We start from the raw sequence: 16,844 nt of genomic DNA, 5'->3' as shown, positions 1-16,844 counted from the left end.
ATTTATAGAGCAGTTGTATTTCAGTAAAATGTAAAGTTTCGCTGACCAGAAAAAACGTGAGTACCTAGAGAAAACTGTATTGTAAGTATTGGAAAAAAAAAAAACAGATTGAATCATAAACATTGCATCACTGCATTTAATCGCGCATGTAGTTCATCACTTTTTCCGCCAGACAGCAGCACCATTTCCGATGGAACTTTCTAACCTCTAATATTCTCTATTATTTGTTTACAAACGATGTGGCTTCCTTATCAATGAATATTGTGTCAGATTACTGTTTTGCAGTGAAAATTAGTGTAAATTAAGCGCAAATTGACTAATCGAGTATTTCATTTTGGCACTGCCCTTTCTAAATATATCATATCCGTAGTGAAGTGATATAACTCTGTTGATGCCAGTGTATGTATGTATTGATCCCCAAGATCAACACTTTACCACAACCTCATCTCCTCAAAACGTGTTATTTTCTCTTTGAATTGTATTTGAACGCAAGCGTCCAGAAGTAGAGCAGGTAATGAATTCTTCTGATACTCAAGTTTAACAGGTCAGTGCATTGTTTGCGGTATTGGCACTCTTATTACAAACCAACCTGCAATTGCGTGAGCGATTGTTTTTCTTCTAAGCAGAGCCTATTGAGGTTGAAGCTTCTACCTTTATAATTTGTCTTAAAGGTTTTTCAATGTTACTTCATGAACTTCATCTTAGCTGATAGGAAATCCAAGACTCTGTAGACTTATCAGTTGTGCATTGGCCATAAGACTCATTGGGCGTCAAGGCAGGTCAGTATTCCTCGGTGGTTGCATTTCTAACCATCTTGATGTCCCATGGCATCGGGCACATTACTGGTACTTTTAAATTTCATAGCTAAGCCTGAACCTGATGTGTGTCATGAGTCTACAAAATAGTGGCCAAATAGAAATGTAATCAACATTGTGTGTCCGTCTTGACGTGCATGAGACAAAAACCAGCCGTACTATCTTTACATCAATGATTACGTGCCTTCAATCTTAAATGACATTCTTATCCTTTCTGCGCTGTGCAGCAAAATATCACATCTGCAGAATCATGTTGCGTCAGGTGTTAAGGTATGAGATGGCATGAGCAGTGCATTAACCATGTATCTTCTAATTACTGATGGTTGGAGAATTTTAAATGCGACAATCTTGACTGGTAATCCGTGCAAGTTTTAAGGCTTAATTTTTTTACCATCTGGTGAATATGAATTGCCTATCCTTGCATCTATTTTCATTGTCTGAAATCATCAATTGATCTGTAATCACACATACTTAAGGGCATATTATTTCCTTAAAGATTTGAGTGCTTCAATTTCTCTCCTTAAATTTGCATATGAGTTATGTGTATCATCACTTCATTTTTTTTTTAAAAAGCTTATCAGAGCAACTTTTATTATTATGAAATTATTCTCTGCAAGTTTTGCAGTAGATCTGATTTGATGTTTCAGTAACGTATCTTTATTTTCAGATCACAATGATAGATGACGATACCATTCCCTTTGGGGAGGAAGATAACTTAAAGCAAGGCAAACTTCCGTAAGTAATTTTTTTCTTGCAAACCAGAGTACCTACATATCGAATCTGATTCAGGAGCAGAATGATTAATCTCTCAATATTTTATATAGTTTGCTAGAATCAGTCGGTGAACCATTTACCGTAGACCACCCGAAAAGACTTGAAGATCTCGCTGTACAGATTCTATTGTTGTCCCTCAGATAAAAGCGGTCACCATATAGTGTATCACTATGAATGAAAATTGCAGTAAGACATGATAATCCTCAAACCAGCAGAAAATAAATGAAAAGATTGACAAAATATTTAATTTGGAAGCACACAGTACTTATCTGATGTTTTTCTATGTTTTGATTTGACTTTTTTTGTCAGCTCATACGGTTTAGAGAAATTGTATCTGCTCTCAAGCATATCAGTGGAGAAACTACAAAAATGTGCATCCTGGGTGTGGTGTAATCTCTGCTCCGATTTTATTTTTCAAAAAGAGACCCAACTAACATCATGGATTGAAATCTTAATGGAATATTCCTCACTTAGCGGAAAACACCGAAGTTTTCAAGGAAAGAGGTATAGTAGTGTCCCATAGAAAAAATCATGTATAGTAGGTCTGCCAAGCTGCAAACTGAGACACATCCGTCCAGCAGCTTCTGTTGTCCATTCATTAGCTTGATATTACAAAAAGATTGGAGCCAGTTGCTTCTTATTATTTAGTTCTTGCAGAGAAAGTAACTTAATGAATTTAATTTTGATCAATCTTAATTTCATTTTTCTTCATTTTCAGACATCCTTATGTTACGTTTTTTCACCTAGCCTTCAGATGTTCGGCAGTGATTGTGTATATTTTCAGCAGTGCTTTCACAAGTGGCTTCATCGCAAGTTTTGTCCTTATAGTTCTCCTCCTATCAATGGATTTCTGGACGGTAAAAAATATCACAGGTTCGTATATGGTTTTGTTAATCATGTAGTATTGCCTCTCACTGACTTGCAGTGATCTTTTAGGTCAAAGAAGGCAAGTTCAAACAGGAAACTTTTCATCATTGTAAAGTCGGAGAATTTTTAGGGAGGTGTTTCAAAGTGTACTTGAGAAATGAATTGACATCGGCGATTATTTGCTCCCAAAAGCTTCAGTTTTATAGTAAAGGGGCAGATGCCTCGTTTGTCATGTTTTAGAGGAATTCGAGGCCAGTAGTTACGGACAGGCATATTTCAGTAGATTTCTCTGAAATATTCTAAAACTGTAAATGAAGCCTCCTGTATCATATTTCACTATCAAAAGTTACTTATTTCTGGACCAAAATTCAATAACTGCAGAAATAAAAAGAAAATAACCTAGTGAGGCCAGACAATAAAATGTATCGCCTAAAAAATTCCAATTTTCTGGTTGAATCACTCAATAATCCAAGGAGTTCTACTAGTTTTTTGGTTTTTTTTTTTAAAAAAAAAGAACAAAATAATAAATCTATAAGTTAGTTTCCAATCGCATAAATTCAACAAGTCCCACGATAACGAAAACATCTCAAGACATCAGGTTTATGCTCCAATTGTCTAAGACTTTTTTAATGCTTATGTGAATGTCCACAAAATCTTTTTTTATTTCTGTAACTTACCAATTTGTCTTTTTCTGATTTTTTCCCAAAGTGCCTCTTATTTGGTGTTCTTTTCATTTTTCAGGTCGAATAATGGTCGGCTTGCGATGGTGGAACTACGTAGACGATGAAGGAGTCTCTCATTGGGTCTTTGAAGCTAGAAAGGTGATAATATGCTATATTTTTGTTTCCAATATACCCTCTCGTGGTTTTCAACTCTACTTTTATCCGAACTGCCACATAAATGTTTTGCTGAAAGATGAAGATGTCAAAGAGGTGTTTTCATCAGAGAATCATCCCTCCTCTTGTTCATTTCCCTCTTGATTGTTCACGTTGTGGAACAAACTCCTTATTGTAGTATTGTGCTGTACCAAAGGTGAAATTATGGAGATTTGTGACTTGTTTTCTGCTCTTGCCCTCTTTTCCGAGCATGGTTGAATTAACTTTAAAAATTATGGGAACAAGAATATTCTGTGATATTTTGATTATGACATACATACATGTCATTCAGTAACGGCATTATCATCTGTATTTTTCACTTGAGAACCGCAGTGGTTGAAAACATGGGTCTATACTGCTTATAGCATCTCAAGCAGCAAGTCTTGAAGTTAGTTTTGGATTTTTCCAGCTTCCAATCGTGTCCTTAGCCGGAAGTCACTTTAGTAACATCTATTTTTTAAGGCATTTCTATCACAGTCCCATTGAATCAGTTTTAATCTCTTAGTACAGCAGAGGTATCGTATGTTGAGACAAAAGTCAAGTATTATGTAGGTCACCACTCATAAGTGGTGCCATCCGACTGCATGTATTAACCTTTTGAGTGGTGCTGATTCGGAGATAATTAAAGATTGACATTTGTCTCAACATACCATGTCTCCGCTCTATTAGCACGGTCTAGTTGTGAGCATTTTCTCTGCTGTTTCATCTTATTTTGATTAAACATAAAACTGTTTTTGAGTCATAAATATGCTTTGTTCCATTTCAGAATAACTCAAGAATCAATCCGACAGAGTCTCGCATATTTTGGAGCTCGCTGATTGGAATTACAATTCTTTGGGGCTTTCTCTTCATAGCTGCTTTCTTGAGTTTTAAATTTAAATGGCTGGTGAGAACCTTTTGTTTTTCTCCAGCTTTTCCACTAAATTTGTAAGTCGATTGTTCTAATATGCAAAAAGAGAAGGAAAGGAGAAAAACACCTGCTGAATCAAACAATGGTTACAAAATTGACAGTATTACCACTCGGAACTTTAAAAGTCTTTATTCACTCTTTTTACCTAAGGCGATTTTCAGTTGTAATTTTTTTGTGCTCAAGTTGTTTTCTACTGGTTATCTCCGTTCATTACAAAAATTAAATCAATCAAGTTCTGTATCAATTTTAAGTTTGCAAAACCTTATATAGGAAATATCTTCAATCGAAAACACAGGAAGATGCGGAAACAAGGCTAAAATACAAAATACAAAGGCAGGACGTTTTGTTATCTTACTGCACCATTATCAACTGCTAAAGTAGAATTAAAAATAAAAAATAAATTAAAATAAAAACCGGCAAACGGCGTTACATGGTGAAATTGGTATTGAAATGAGACTGCAGTGATAACAGAATAAACAAGGTACGTTATGCAACAAACATCGAAAAACGAGAGAAAACTGATCACTGATGATTAAGAAAGGAAATATCCTCATTAGCATCGCTCAAAATTTCTGTAAAGAAATCCCTCATCATTGTAAATCTCCTTTTTTTAAAGAAAATTATCGCTCCATTTTGAAGCAATCTTTATTTTAATTTTCTTTTTTTATATGATTTCAGCTCGTAGTCTTTATTGCTTTGACTTTAAATGCAGCAAATTTGTATGGATATGTAAGATGTCGATCTGGTTCAAATGAACAGCCATTAGCATCATCTGTTTCATCATTCACGTCCAATATTTTCAAGAAGCACCTTTTTCAGAGTGTAAGTCCTGGTTTTTCAATTTTGTGCTTGTTCATTTTCTTGTTTTGGTCAAAAGTTCATTCAAATTAAAAGTCTCTCAAGAAAGCATGTAGTTCCATGAAGTGTGGGCTTCAGAGGTAGTATAGAGACATGAGCACCAAAAATACCAAACCCAAGTGCGATCGTAAGCCAATTTTGTATAAATTCACAGAAAACTTATGAGGATGATGGAAGATTTATGCTGTTTTAATAGATTTGACGAGTCCTTAATTTTTAGTAATTTTTAGATTTTTAATATTTATATAGTTTATTGTGCTCAATACTGGATGACCTGACAAACAGGGCTGTGCCCTAGTTGTTAGTGGAAGAAGGAGAAGAAGAAATACCCGGAAAATGTTCTCAGAAAACATGTGCCTATTGGCCAAATCCCCTACTGACTATGTTTTAAGCTCACTTGTTTTTCTTTCCTTTTCTGCCGCATCATGAATAAATAACGGTTTTATAAATCAGAATAGGTAGCAGGTTTTAAAACTGATTGTACAACAACATTTGGTAACAACATTGTTCTTGCTTTGAAAGGTACAGCCAAGTACTACATTTTTACATTTTGAAATCTTTTTTACTATTGCATCCAACTGAGGAAGGCTGAGTTTTCAGCCAAAACGTTTTGGTTATATTCGTGAAAATTAGCCTCGTTACCCGCTGTGTAAATTGTTTTAATATTATTTTAAAACTCATTCCAGGGTTTACGTTTTGAAAATTTTAACACTGAGGTACATTTCTTCATCTTGGTCTTAACTTAAAAGTTGAGTGGTGCTCTAAACTTCCATGTTTTTCCCTAATTTCCATGCGTTTTTATTGAAATCATGTATGTACAAGTTTTTTTCACTACGTCACTGATAATAACCCTGAGTTCTGAGGGTTTCAGTCGGGAGGAACATTCACATGGTTGTGTTGTAACAAGAAATCAGGAAGTGGCAAAAACACGAATGATTTAGGTTCAGGTATTCAATTTTTCATGAGATGTTCCTAAGATAAAATCTCAAGAAAAGCTGAAATAGTGCCTCTATCTTGTGTTTTTCACAGATTTTCTGTGACTCATCACTTTATTTTGATTAATAACAGATGAAAATGATTTCAGTCTAATACTAAGTTACATATCTCCACTTATAACTAATCTGTCGTTTTTTTTGTCTTCTCTTGCAGGTAGTCTCATCTATGTCTGCAAATCAAAATCAAGGCCTGAACTCACCACAGCAACAGCCCCCAACAAACATTGTTTGATCTCTGCTAATTTCTTAACTCTTTCAGACCTCTTTTGTTTGTAATAAGAGGAGGTAAGTTTTCAAAAAAGTCTTACCAGAAGTTTGTTCCTGCATTATTTATTTTTTCTATTTCTAAGAAAAGGAGTTTTTGATGTAGAATTCTTTGAATCCTTTTATCTGAAAAACAGTTTATGATAGCCACATGAACCTGCTTAGCTATGGTTCGCATTATTTGGTTGCATGCTTGCAGCCCTAAAGAATAAGTTACAAATCTTCTAATTTTTCATCTGCAAGCAGTATACATTTTTGTCACGCCAAATATCAGCTGTTGCTTCCTTTGGAAACCATGCTCTATGGGTAGCACAGAATATTTTATCGAGCAAAAAACTGTTCAATCAGAAGTACTTTGTAACCATTTGCTTTGCTCTTGCCATTACAAGAAAATTTGGTATAGCCTCAAAATGAACTTCAAAATGACACAAAATACTTTTCTCTCAAAGGTCTCAAATGAAATTTAGATAGTGCAGCACTCTCTCTCTCTCTCTCTCCAAAAAGACGCATAATGAAGGAACTCTAGGGTTCTGTACTCTCTCTCTCCAAAAAGATCCATTAGCAACAATTAATCCATATTGAAGGAATTGTTAGGTTCACGGAATTTACTATGCTCATTGAGCTTGGTTCGTTATAAGTAAAATTTCTCCATAACAGAAAATGGTTTGGTCCCTTGCTGATTCGTCACATATAGAGACATGTTTGAAGTAATGAAATTGAAATGTAAATCATAGTATGGTTTACAATGACAGGATGACAAACATAGTTTGTTAGTTGTGACTGTTAACGGTTGCCTATTAGAATTAAGAGATATCCTCAAGTTTTGATCATCATAAATTGCTATCAGATCGAGCATCAGAAGATATTTATTTTATAATCTGTTCGCAAATCATGTCGAACAAAAAGTAACGTTGCCTCTTCATTTTGATAAATGGTCACAAAGATTACTCATTTTGATGACCTCATTTTGATCCTGGAAATTAAGCTTAAGTATTGATTGACCTGTGCTCAATGATTTAAAATTAATGAACATTCTACATTCGTTGAATAAAAACTTGCACAATACTAATTAAAGCTTCTCTTACCAAAACAGAATATAGTGAAGTTTGTAAATACGACTAAACAATCATGTGCAAATGAATATTTCTTTTCTGTGAAAAAAAAGATAAAAAAGAAGATACAAAATTAGCTAAGTAAAACTTAGAACTTTGTATAAAAAAATCATGAGCAGTGTCAGTCAGAGTTTAAAGAGTTTAGACCATTCCGAATTTTGTAATTAATTTTTGTTGTAAAATAATGAGTTACGATTTTTTTTCATGTTATGTTTGATGTTTTACCTTTTTTAATATACTAATGATGTGTGATAAGGACGCACATTTTTTAAATTTTTTTTTTCTTTCGATTTTCCTCTTTTTTTTATCTGGGTGAAGTTCATGATTTTAATCTGGTTAAAGGAGATTTTAATCTGATCATCTTGGCTGCGCATCTAGCAAAAATTAATAATTTATGAATGGGTTTTATGGATAGCAGGAGTTCATCATTCATTTGACTTTGTATGTTCTTTCTTTTTTTCAAAATTTTCTGCAAGGTGTGCCCAGGTTTCAGAGGAAAGAATCATTTGCTAATAAGTTACTTCAGATTTGCCTGTAACATGTTGGCACCTAGCCTCAAATTGTCAAAGCAAGAAATACTTGGGTTACTTTTCTTTTAGGGTCAATTAATGGTATCTTCAAAGAATCTTGTAATCTTTTATCCATATCTTGTAATCATAAGATGCTTGAAAGGAGAAAATTTGAATTTATATATTTCTCAGGAAGCCTTATCATCCAAGGTAATTTTACATTACATCTATACTATACATTTTCAATGAAACCAGCCGGGCAAGTGGTTTTAGTAGGATTTGCAAAAACGTTGCCACAGTGTTGTTTTTGTCACTTATGTCAAGGTAACATTTTCTCAACCTCTTGCCGAGTGGGCAAACGGTTAAGATCTTAAAAAACAAGACAAGAAAAGAGTATCAATGATTGATTGTTTATTAACAACAGTACACAAATAGTGCGTCATCACAGAGGTGTAATTTCAGAATTTCTTGAAATATTTTCTACTTGGATTTCCAGATTTCATAGAGAATATTTCACCATCTAAAATTGTATGTCTAACTTCAAAAATGGTATAAACTCGCTGAAACTTATGGCAATAAATCAAATTCATGTCGTATGTGCGCCATCCACCAGGCACACCTCCTGCAATATGCAAGTTGGAAGTTCCGTCCAAGCTTGCAACCCAGTATTAAGTCTGAAGCGAAGTGTTAATTGTATTTAATTCACAAACAGATGACTTTTAGTTTATCAATGAGAAATATTTCACAATTCACACATTGATTTGTATATTGAGTCCATATTTTCCAATACATAGTCTTATATATTACAAGACTCTTAAGGATAATTCTTTAAGTGCCCATTATCAAAATCTGCTCCATCAATAATGAAGCCCTAGACAGAATCCTCAATTGTAGCTAAATTTTTCACTGGAATTTAAATCCTCTTGGAAAATACCAAAATACTGTATCTATCAAATTTTTAGTGAATTTGAAAGAACCAGTCATGAAAAATCACACACATATTGTAAAATGGCAGTGATACTAGCTGGAAAAACTGGCTAAGCACAGTTCCTTTTCTTCAACTGAAGTAAATCGCAATAAATTCAGATTTGGTTTTTCAAGTTCCCATGTCTGTTGATATAATCCCAGTTGCCCATTTTTGGACAGTCATCAACAAATTAAGAAACTGAGAAAATCCTATGAGAATGTCATTCGGCAGGATCAACTATTTCATTGTTTGCTATTAATGTGTATATCAGGCCCTCCCGTTTGTCCCCACTTGAGACAGTTTTCACATAAGCAGGAATATTGCCCAGAGGAAAATGCATCTCTGTCCCTTCGTCAACGAAGTTTCTCTGCAAAACATAATAAAAATCCATTAGGTTATTTTGTATGCAGGTCGGAAAAATCATTAACCTTCCTGTAAAAACGATTCTTGCATGGAACTGCTGTCCGTTTTGTTAAAATGACAATATGCAAGTATAATTACCTGAGGACTAAAGAGCCCCTGTTGATTGATGAATCATGACAATATGAAGTGAAGGCTTTGAAAGTTGGTGTGTTTGTAACAAGTAAATCTATGAAAATTTTAAATTCTATAAAATTTCTGATTTCTTCTTGAAATTCTAAAGATTCAAGTGGATATCAATGGTGAAACTGCAGAAATGCGTATCTCGGTTTGCAGTGTTGCAGACTTCCCATCATACTTTATTTTCTACATGAAAAATTACTGAACGTCATTTTTTGAAAATTTCAGCGAATTTGCTGTTACTCTCGATATACAGAATATTACGTAAAAACTTCAAGCCATGATGTTGGTTTGGTCTTCTTTTGAAAATTAAAATAGGAGGCAAGATTTCAAAACATCGCAACGGGGATACGCATTTTTGCAGTTTCATCGTCGATATTAGGGTCTAATCTTACAGAAGGATTCTCTCATCATAATGCAAATGTACGTTGCTATTTCAATACATAAATCGAAGGGATGTCCTTCTACCTCAAGAGAGTACTCCTCTCTTCTCTTTATTAGATTTCACCTTCCCTCGATGATCATAGTAAGCTTATTGTCAGTTTATTCAGAATAAGTGGCTATGATAAATTGTTTTGGTACTCGTTTTGGCACCTGTTTCGATAAATTGTTTTGATAGTTTATCAGATTATACTAACTTATTATTAGATTTCTAAGCATTCCGTGGTAAAAATTGGCAGTTGAATTTGTGTTCCAAAATACCATAGACCTACAGCCGGCTGTAAGATTTCCAATAGCTTCTATAGCCGGCTACACAATTTCTTATAGCCTTTTATAGCCGATGGCGATTAAGCAACAGCCAGGTGATAAAGTATATCGACGGTGCAAGTCGGCAATCACATAACTCGTTTGCGGTGTCTGAAAATCTCCGCAACTATGTTATTTTTTTAAAGGAGAACAAATGGACATGATTCCTTGAAGTTTTTGCAGAATTTTCCTCGCACATAGAAGAAAAATCACGGCAATTTTAAAGAATTATCGTTGAGTAGTTTTCCGTTTAAAAAATAAAGTATGACAGGAAGTCTGCGACGTCGCAAACCGAGTTATGTGATTGCCGACTTTCACCGTCGATATGCTGAACGTTACTAATTACGGATGCTAGGACTTAGCGAGTTTTTGGACTACTGCTCTCTTTTTGAGCCGTAGTATCTTGATTTATTTTACGAGGAAATCTCCGTACTCTTGATGGATGCCTGCCATTCCTAGTATATTAGAGCGCCTTCAGTTTCGTATGATACTGTGCAATACCTCTGGTGTGAAATAGTTGCTTCAAGCGCCGTGACACGCTGAGGCGCGGCAGGCGGGCAACCAGCACGAAACGCGCATTGGCGCCTACAAACCTAACAGGGATACTTCACGCGTTGCGCAATGCGTGAAGTATCCCTGTTAGGTTGTACGCGTTGCGCAATGCGTGAAGTATCCCTGTTAGGTTTGTAGGCGCCAGTGCGTCGCCGCTCCGCTCCGCTTTGTGTTAGGCTCTAATATTCAATCTGGCGGAGACACCGTTATTTAACTCATGATCTTGAAATGTTTGCACAATGCACATCCTGTATGGATTATTCTCATTTTAATTGATGAAAAAAATTATGTATTAAAGGAAAATATAATGTGTGTTTTGTAAATATTAAGATGATTCCGTATCAAACTTAACGATTTCCAAAGCACATGAATTTCTACACAAATTCTTATAGCCTTTTTAATCGATGGCGAAAAAGCAACAGCCAGGCGATAAAGTGTAAAGCCCGGCGATAGGAACTATGGCCCGGCTGCATAATTTTTCATCGCTTCGTATAGCCCGGCCGTATGATTTTCTCCGCATTCTACAGCCAGCTATATTATTTTCTGTAGCCTTTTTTAGCTGGCTATAAGAATTCCTATGGTATTTTGAAACGCAGCTCTTATCGCCAATTTTTACTAGGGTTGTAGTAGGCTATTAAGCTCAAAGACTTTACTTACTGTAACATCGACAATTTTTCCATTCACCCAGATATCTAACGTGTTCTTATCTGCAACAGAAATTCCAAAGAAATAAAATGAAAGAAGAGCAAATGAACACTTAAAAGAAAGGAAAAAAACATAAGTAGGTAGCATAAAGGGGGGCGGTATCGTTCATGAACTCGTGGAGTTTATATTTTTGGCTAATAAATTTATGTGTTGTTTTATCAATTGCTTTGATGTAGGCGAAGCTTAAAAATCAAACATCCTTCCAAAACTCACGCTTTACGAAGAGAAAGCTCTATCCATATATTTAACTCTACTGCTGCTTAAAATGCAGTATTCATATGATGAAGGTGAACCTAAGAAGTTGAATTTTCACAACTACTAATAGTTAAATTTTGTCACTTTTTTTAAGGAGCCTTATATTTTTCATAGTTTACTGTTTTCAAAACTCGGAATTAATTTTCGTATGCATGCGTACCTTGACACTGGGGGCTGTGGTCTGGGAATAGTCAAACAAAAACGCGAGAGAGAATCGTTTTAGGGATGTCTTCAAGTTGAGATCATCGCTTGGAATCCATATCATACTCATATACCCTCTGATGCTACTTACCGAGGACTATCCTATAATTAGTGTCACCGTCGTTCACAACCCATGTACTCGTCGTTTTAGATTGTTGCCTCGTGAAGGAAGCAAGACTCTTTCCATCGACCAAGAAGGAGTAGCAGTAGGAGAAGGTGCCATACGGTTCCACCCTTATAATACACCGAGTCCCGTCCAAGTCAAATGCTTCGTCCCCAACCAGTTTGAACATCCAATCTTTCCGAATTATCTCCTGAAAAAAAGTATGAACGTGGTGAAAAGGCTAAAACTATAACTTGTAAGCGAAATAAAGTCACAAATGAGGGATGCAAGGCATTCTTCTCTTCCAAATCGGGACTAGTGCTGGTTGTATATTTTATGAATGTATGGCTATTCGCGCTCGGGGTTGCCTATCTTGGTGTATTGAAGGCGAACTTCAAGTAGACGATATTAAATGTGAATTGGTCAAATGAAAGCATGGAACGAGATGAATAGTTTTCATGGCATTTAGTAGGTTTGTTGCCTACCCGTCAAATTGAAGGCTAACTTTAAATGGGCCGAATCCACGATCAGAGCCCTGAACCGCCCTTAATCAATCAAAACTTATGGTGTTTTTCGAAATGACAACTAGGTACCTATGCGTTTTCCTAGGATAGTTTGTCATTTTACAGGGTAAATTAAAGGAAACCTTCCAGCGTGTAAAAAAGTACCTTTTGCGCTCGCAAAGTGTCAAAATTGAAGTTGAAAAAAAGTTGATCAACAAAAAATTATGCTCAATTCAATTTTGAGTAATCGGAAAATGGGATGAGCCGTATGAAAAAACGAAACAGGTGACAAATAAATTGAGATACAATCGCCGTAAATCACTATACAGATATCTTTTCGTGAAAAATCATACGATATTTTATCTTGGCTCTCAATTCTCTCAAAATCGCAAAAAATGCACTTAACATGTTCATGCACTGAATGTCAAACTCATAAATACTCAATGGAGTTCCAACGAGAACTGTAGGTATACATGCGATTTAGTCGACTAATGCCGCGATACGCTACACTGGTTTTACCGAAAATGAATTCCTTAGCCGGAAAAAAACTCTCCAAGTTCAGGCTGTGATGGTGTTGTATACAGTATTTAAAAGTATGGAATTTAGGAGAGTCCATCTCAGTAATTTTAATCCAGCTCCATAATTACAGAGCTGTAATTATCTAAGGCCGTCATTATTCATGTAATAGTAGCGTCAATCGCAAATCCTGTGCTCGTGTAAGAACTTCTCCATTAGTCGTGAGGATCAAATTCAATTAATTTAGGTCCTCCAGAGCGTCGCGTCGGATAGAAGCACTCTCAAGGATTTGGTCAAAGCCTTGAAAACTTGAGTTTACTCGGAGCGCGATGTGTAAATCTTTCAGTAATTTATGCCAAGAATCAAGTTTTATTTTCGCGTAAGAATTTGAAAAAAAGTGTGAATTACTCTCACTCCTCTTAGTTGGTCGTTCGTTGCTCCATGAGATGAATGCCTTTAACTACACGTGATTTATAGATACCACTATTACTGCTCTTGTGTGGCCACTTTTGCCTATCTTGTGAAATTCAGGCGGTAAGGACCAACAGCGTGGAAGCAAATGAGCCCTATTGGCTATTAGTACAGATACTTACTGGTTAATTTTTGACAACTTAATGTCCTGTCAAAAAGCAGATGAGTGACGGAGGTAACGGTTAAATGAAATACATTTTTATCTGCAATTGGGTAAAAACAAGGTCCAACGAAGGAAGTGTGAACTTCTTATTTAGTCGGCCTACACTTGGGACCCATGGACCCCAAAATTTAAAGGTTGTCTTGTCATGTATCTAAACATTTCATGCGTGATCTGTCTCCGTTTGTTCCATTATTATAAGGAATTTCTTACTTTTCCATCAACTCGAACTATACGTTTCCCGGTTGCTGTGCCGTGCTCAAATTCTATAGTTCGAACCCCGCTGCTCAAAGGCACCTGCCAAACTCCCACCAGATCTGGCGAGGACATGCCCGGCTCTGCAACTGATAACGCATACAATCATTTTACATTCATCATCTGAGTACAATATAAGAAAGGCTTTACTCAATACTCATTTGAGAGATGCGCAAGCTTCATTTAAGAAATAACCGTTCTTTCGATAAGGTTATACAATTTCCACCAAGAAAAGCATAACACATGCAATTGAAAATAAAACTATATTTTTCTCAAGACGTTAATTTTACTATTTTTCAAGGGAAGTGACAAGAAAAAAAATTCTGATTCGTCTATTGTGAAAGGCAAACTATCAAATAATCCCTCATTTTTAAAACTGCTAACAACTTAGAAAATCCTTCTTAATGGAAAATGCAATTTAATAAACCCACAATTCCCACATAATAGGTACCTATAAATACACATGTGGAGTTTTTGGAGTTCATAATGTGAGGTCACTTTTTATTATTTTTCTCCTTGATAATAATAGCTCTTGAGCAGTATGACTCAACAGGAACTTCATTATCATTGACGTAAATAAGTCATCTTGCTATTTGCACGAACATTATTTGCTCGTATCCTCCAGATAAATTAAATGAAGTTCGTAGCTTTTTTGTGCTAACTTCTCTCCACCATGTAACCATGTGCTACTTGATCGCTGTGATAGTGACGAGCAGATAGCGTTTAAGTATACAACTACTGAACCAACCTGCGAAAAACGAAATTTTGATCCGGTCCCAAAGCTAAAGTGAGAGTATTTAAAAAAGCGGCATGTGCGCCCAAGAAAGAAACAATTCCACTAAATTAAGACCCTGCCGAACAATATCAAAACAATCCGATACCATGACAACGAGCCTAGTCGGTAGCAACAACAAACCCCTCTGTAAGCAGCCGAACCTTGCAGCTATTGGTGCGCCGCGAGGTCATGTGATACGCAGATGCAAATGAAAAGTCCTGTGCATGAATATTTCATGTGATTTTTGGCATTTTTGTAGCTTTAAAGGAAACAAGCAAGACCAATCTGCCCGGGTTAGTCATGCCCGACCACGAGTTTTGGAGCTTTACGCGCAATGACGTGTAATTGGCTGCCTGCAATGTATTTCATATAGGAGCAGCCAGTATGACATCAGATTGGGTGCCGTCGAGTTATGGCCGGGCGGGGAGTGGATTTCAAAAAGATACGCAATGACTGACCTGTGTAAATTGGTCTTGGATCAAGTAAAAAATTGTATGAAACTTTGGGATCGGAAAAGAGTTTAAAGCGACGCCGCGCCATTGGGAGATGAAGAATTGGCTGCCGAAACTCTCATTTTCTATCATCATCATTATCATCATCATCATCATCATCATCATCATCATCATCATCATCATCATCATCATCATCATCATCATCATCATCATCATCATCATCATCATCATCACAATATATGATTTTCGTAAGCCCAACCCTTTGGGTCAAAATTCGGCGGGGACCGCCGGGCTGATCCGGGCGCGGGTGGTACCGGCTTGACCGTCCCGGTCCCTCTATGACCGGAAAAAAAGAGTAATCGCACGGCTGCACTGAAAAAAAAAGACACATTGAATCTATAGTCCAGACTCTTTAAAACATCGAAAAGAAAAAATACTCTTGATTCAATCAGATTTAAGCTTAAATCAAGAACCAAGCCTCTTAATTTGAGCGGATTTCCTTTTGATTTAAGCTTAAATCTGATTGAATCAAGAGTCCTTTTTCTTGTCAATGTTTTCAAGAGTCTGGACTCTAGATCCAATGTGTTTTTTTTTCCCAGTGTATGCGTTGCGGTAGGTATGTCAGAATAATGGACTGCTAGACAAGGTTTGAAACGTCACTTGTCTTCTCTTCAAAATTTTACGTATATGTAATTAAAAACTATTCACACAACGGGAAGTCCGGAGATCAACTTTTAAACGAGATACTAACAAGTCGATGACCAAATTGCAAATCCACGTATCCGCGTACGTTTTAGGTCTAAAGCGGCAGATACACCCATGAGTAAAATGCGTGTATTGAAAGTGAAACACCAATAGGCAACGAGGATTTCGATCGCTCGACGTCGAGAAATCGAAATCCCAACCCTAGATTAACTCCTAATCGTGGTAATAACGTTTTTCATGGATATAAATTCAAACTTTCCGCTCATGGAAGAAAGAATACTTTACTTGGGTTAAGAAGGACGTTAAAAGTTACTAAGACAGTCTCAGCAATGTGAAAATATGGCAACTTCAATCATGACGCTTTGGCTCAGCTATAGCAAGCTGTACACACTTTCAAAAATACAGGGTGGGAAAGAAACAATGCTTGATTGAGTAGTCTGCTGAAACCGTGGTAGTGCGCGATTTGATCCGCGTAGGGTGTTGTTTTTCTCGTGACCGGCGATTCAAATGTCCCGTGACCAATGCATAATAAAAATGTTAATATCTTAGCTAGGAATTGATTTTAGTAGTTTTCGTTACGCGAAACGTGTTCTACGTGAAATTCTGGTGAAGAATCTTGTTTAAGAGTGCTTAAATTCGTATCTTGTTAATGGTCCATTTAATCTAAAAAAGTGAACGTACAGAACTTTCCTAACTTTTCTCGGAAAAAATATTTTATCAGGGGAAACGAGGGAACGTTGGAATGCTCATACGGCGTCGAAACACAACATGGGCTTCGTAAGCCCCATTATTCGATGCCGGGATTATTCTAACACGAGTTTGAATAAACGCGCCAAACACAGTGCGGCCGGCGCGGCGTTAAACGCATAGCGCCTGCAAGACTGTCGAATACTTCTCGCATTGCGCCAATTGGTGCGGTCGGCTTCGAGCGCAGATCAGCGCCTACAAGACTGAGCGA

At 36.4% G+C, this 16,844-nt stretch overlaps 2 protein-coding genes across 2 annotated transcripts; one reads left to right on the top strand and one right to left on the bottom strand.

The window, feature by feature from the left end:
• Positions 1-204: 204 nt before the first annotated feature.
• LOC109035434 (uncharacterized Golgi apparatus membrane protein-like protein CG5021) lies at positions 205-7,743 on the top strand. Its single transcript, XM_019049069.2, has 7 exons — positions 205-511; positions 1,483-1,550; positions 2,308-2,462; positions 3,198-3,277; positions 4,098-4,217; positions 4,920-5,063; positions 6,249-7,743. The coding sequence occupies exons 2-7, from the start codon at positions 1,489-1,491 to the stop codon at positions 6,324-6,326; spliced, it is 639 nt and encodes a 212-aa protein (XP_018904614.1). The 5' UTR covers positions 205-511; positions 1,483-1,488; the 3' UTR covers positions 6,327-7,743.
• A 136-nt stretch (positions 7,744-7,879) lies between these two features.
• LOC109035435 (fas apoptotic inhibitory molecule 1) lies at positions 7,880-14,916 on the bottom strand. The gene is made up of 5 exons (XM_019049070.2): positions 14,703-14,916; positions 13,913-14,043; positions 12,038-12,260; positions 11,443-11,492; positions 7,880-9,313 (listed from the first exon to the last, which is right to left on the bottom strand). The coding sequence occupies exons 2-5, from the start codon at positions 14,027-14,029 to the stop codon at positions 9,167-9,169; spliced, it is 537 nt and encodes a 178-aa protein (XP_018904615.2). The 5' UTR covers positions 14,030-14,043; positions 14,703-14,916; the 3' UTR covers positions 7,880-9,166.
• Positions 14,917-16,844: the final 1,928 nt, after the last annotated feature.

The sequence above is a fragment of the Bemisia tabaci genome, chromosome 4, assembly GCF_918797505.1.
Source record: "Bemisia tabaci chromosome 4, PGI_BMITA_v3".
In the NCBI taxonomy this organism is placed as follows: domain Eukaryota; kingdom Metazoa; phylum Arthropoda; class Insecta; order Hemiptera; family Aleyrodidae; genus Bemisia; species Bemisia tabaci.
This window is presented reverse-complemented; position numbering and strand designations above follow the sequence as displayed.

Bases quoted from the DNA above. Each gene is read 5' to 3' on its own strand.
- LOC109035435 (XM_019049070.2), bottom strand. From the start codon at position 14,029: ATGTCCTCGCCAGATCTGGTGGGAGTTTGGCAGGTGCCTTTGAGCAGC. The intron at 12,261-13,912 runs GTAAGAAATTCC...ACTTTTTTTCAG, and splicing joins TAGTTCGAGTTGATGGAAAA to GAGATAATTCGGAAAGATTG. The intron at 11,493-12,037 runs GTAAGTAGCATC...TTTCTGTTGCAG, and splicing joins TAATTATAGGATAGTCCTCG to ATAAGAACACGTTAGATATC.
- LOC109035434 (XM_019049069.2), top strand. From the start codon at position 1,489: ATGATAGATGACGATACCATTCCCTTTGGGGAGGAAGATAACTTAAAG. The intron at 1,551-2,307 runs GTAAGTAATTTT...CTTCATTTTCAG, and splicing joins TTAAAGCAAGGCAAACTTCC to ACATCCTTATGTTACGTTTT. The intron at 2,463-3,197 runs GTTCGTATATGG...TTCATTTTTCAG, and splicing joins GACGGTAAAAAATATCACAG to GTCGAATAATGGTCGGCTTG.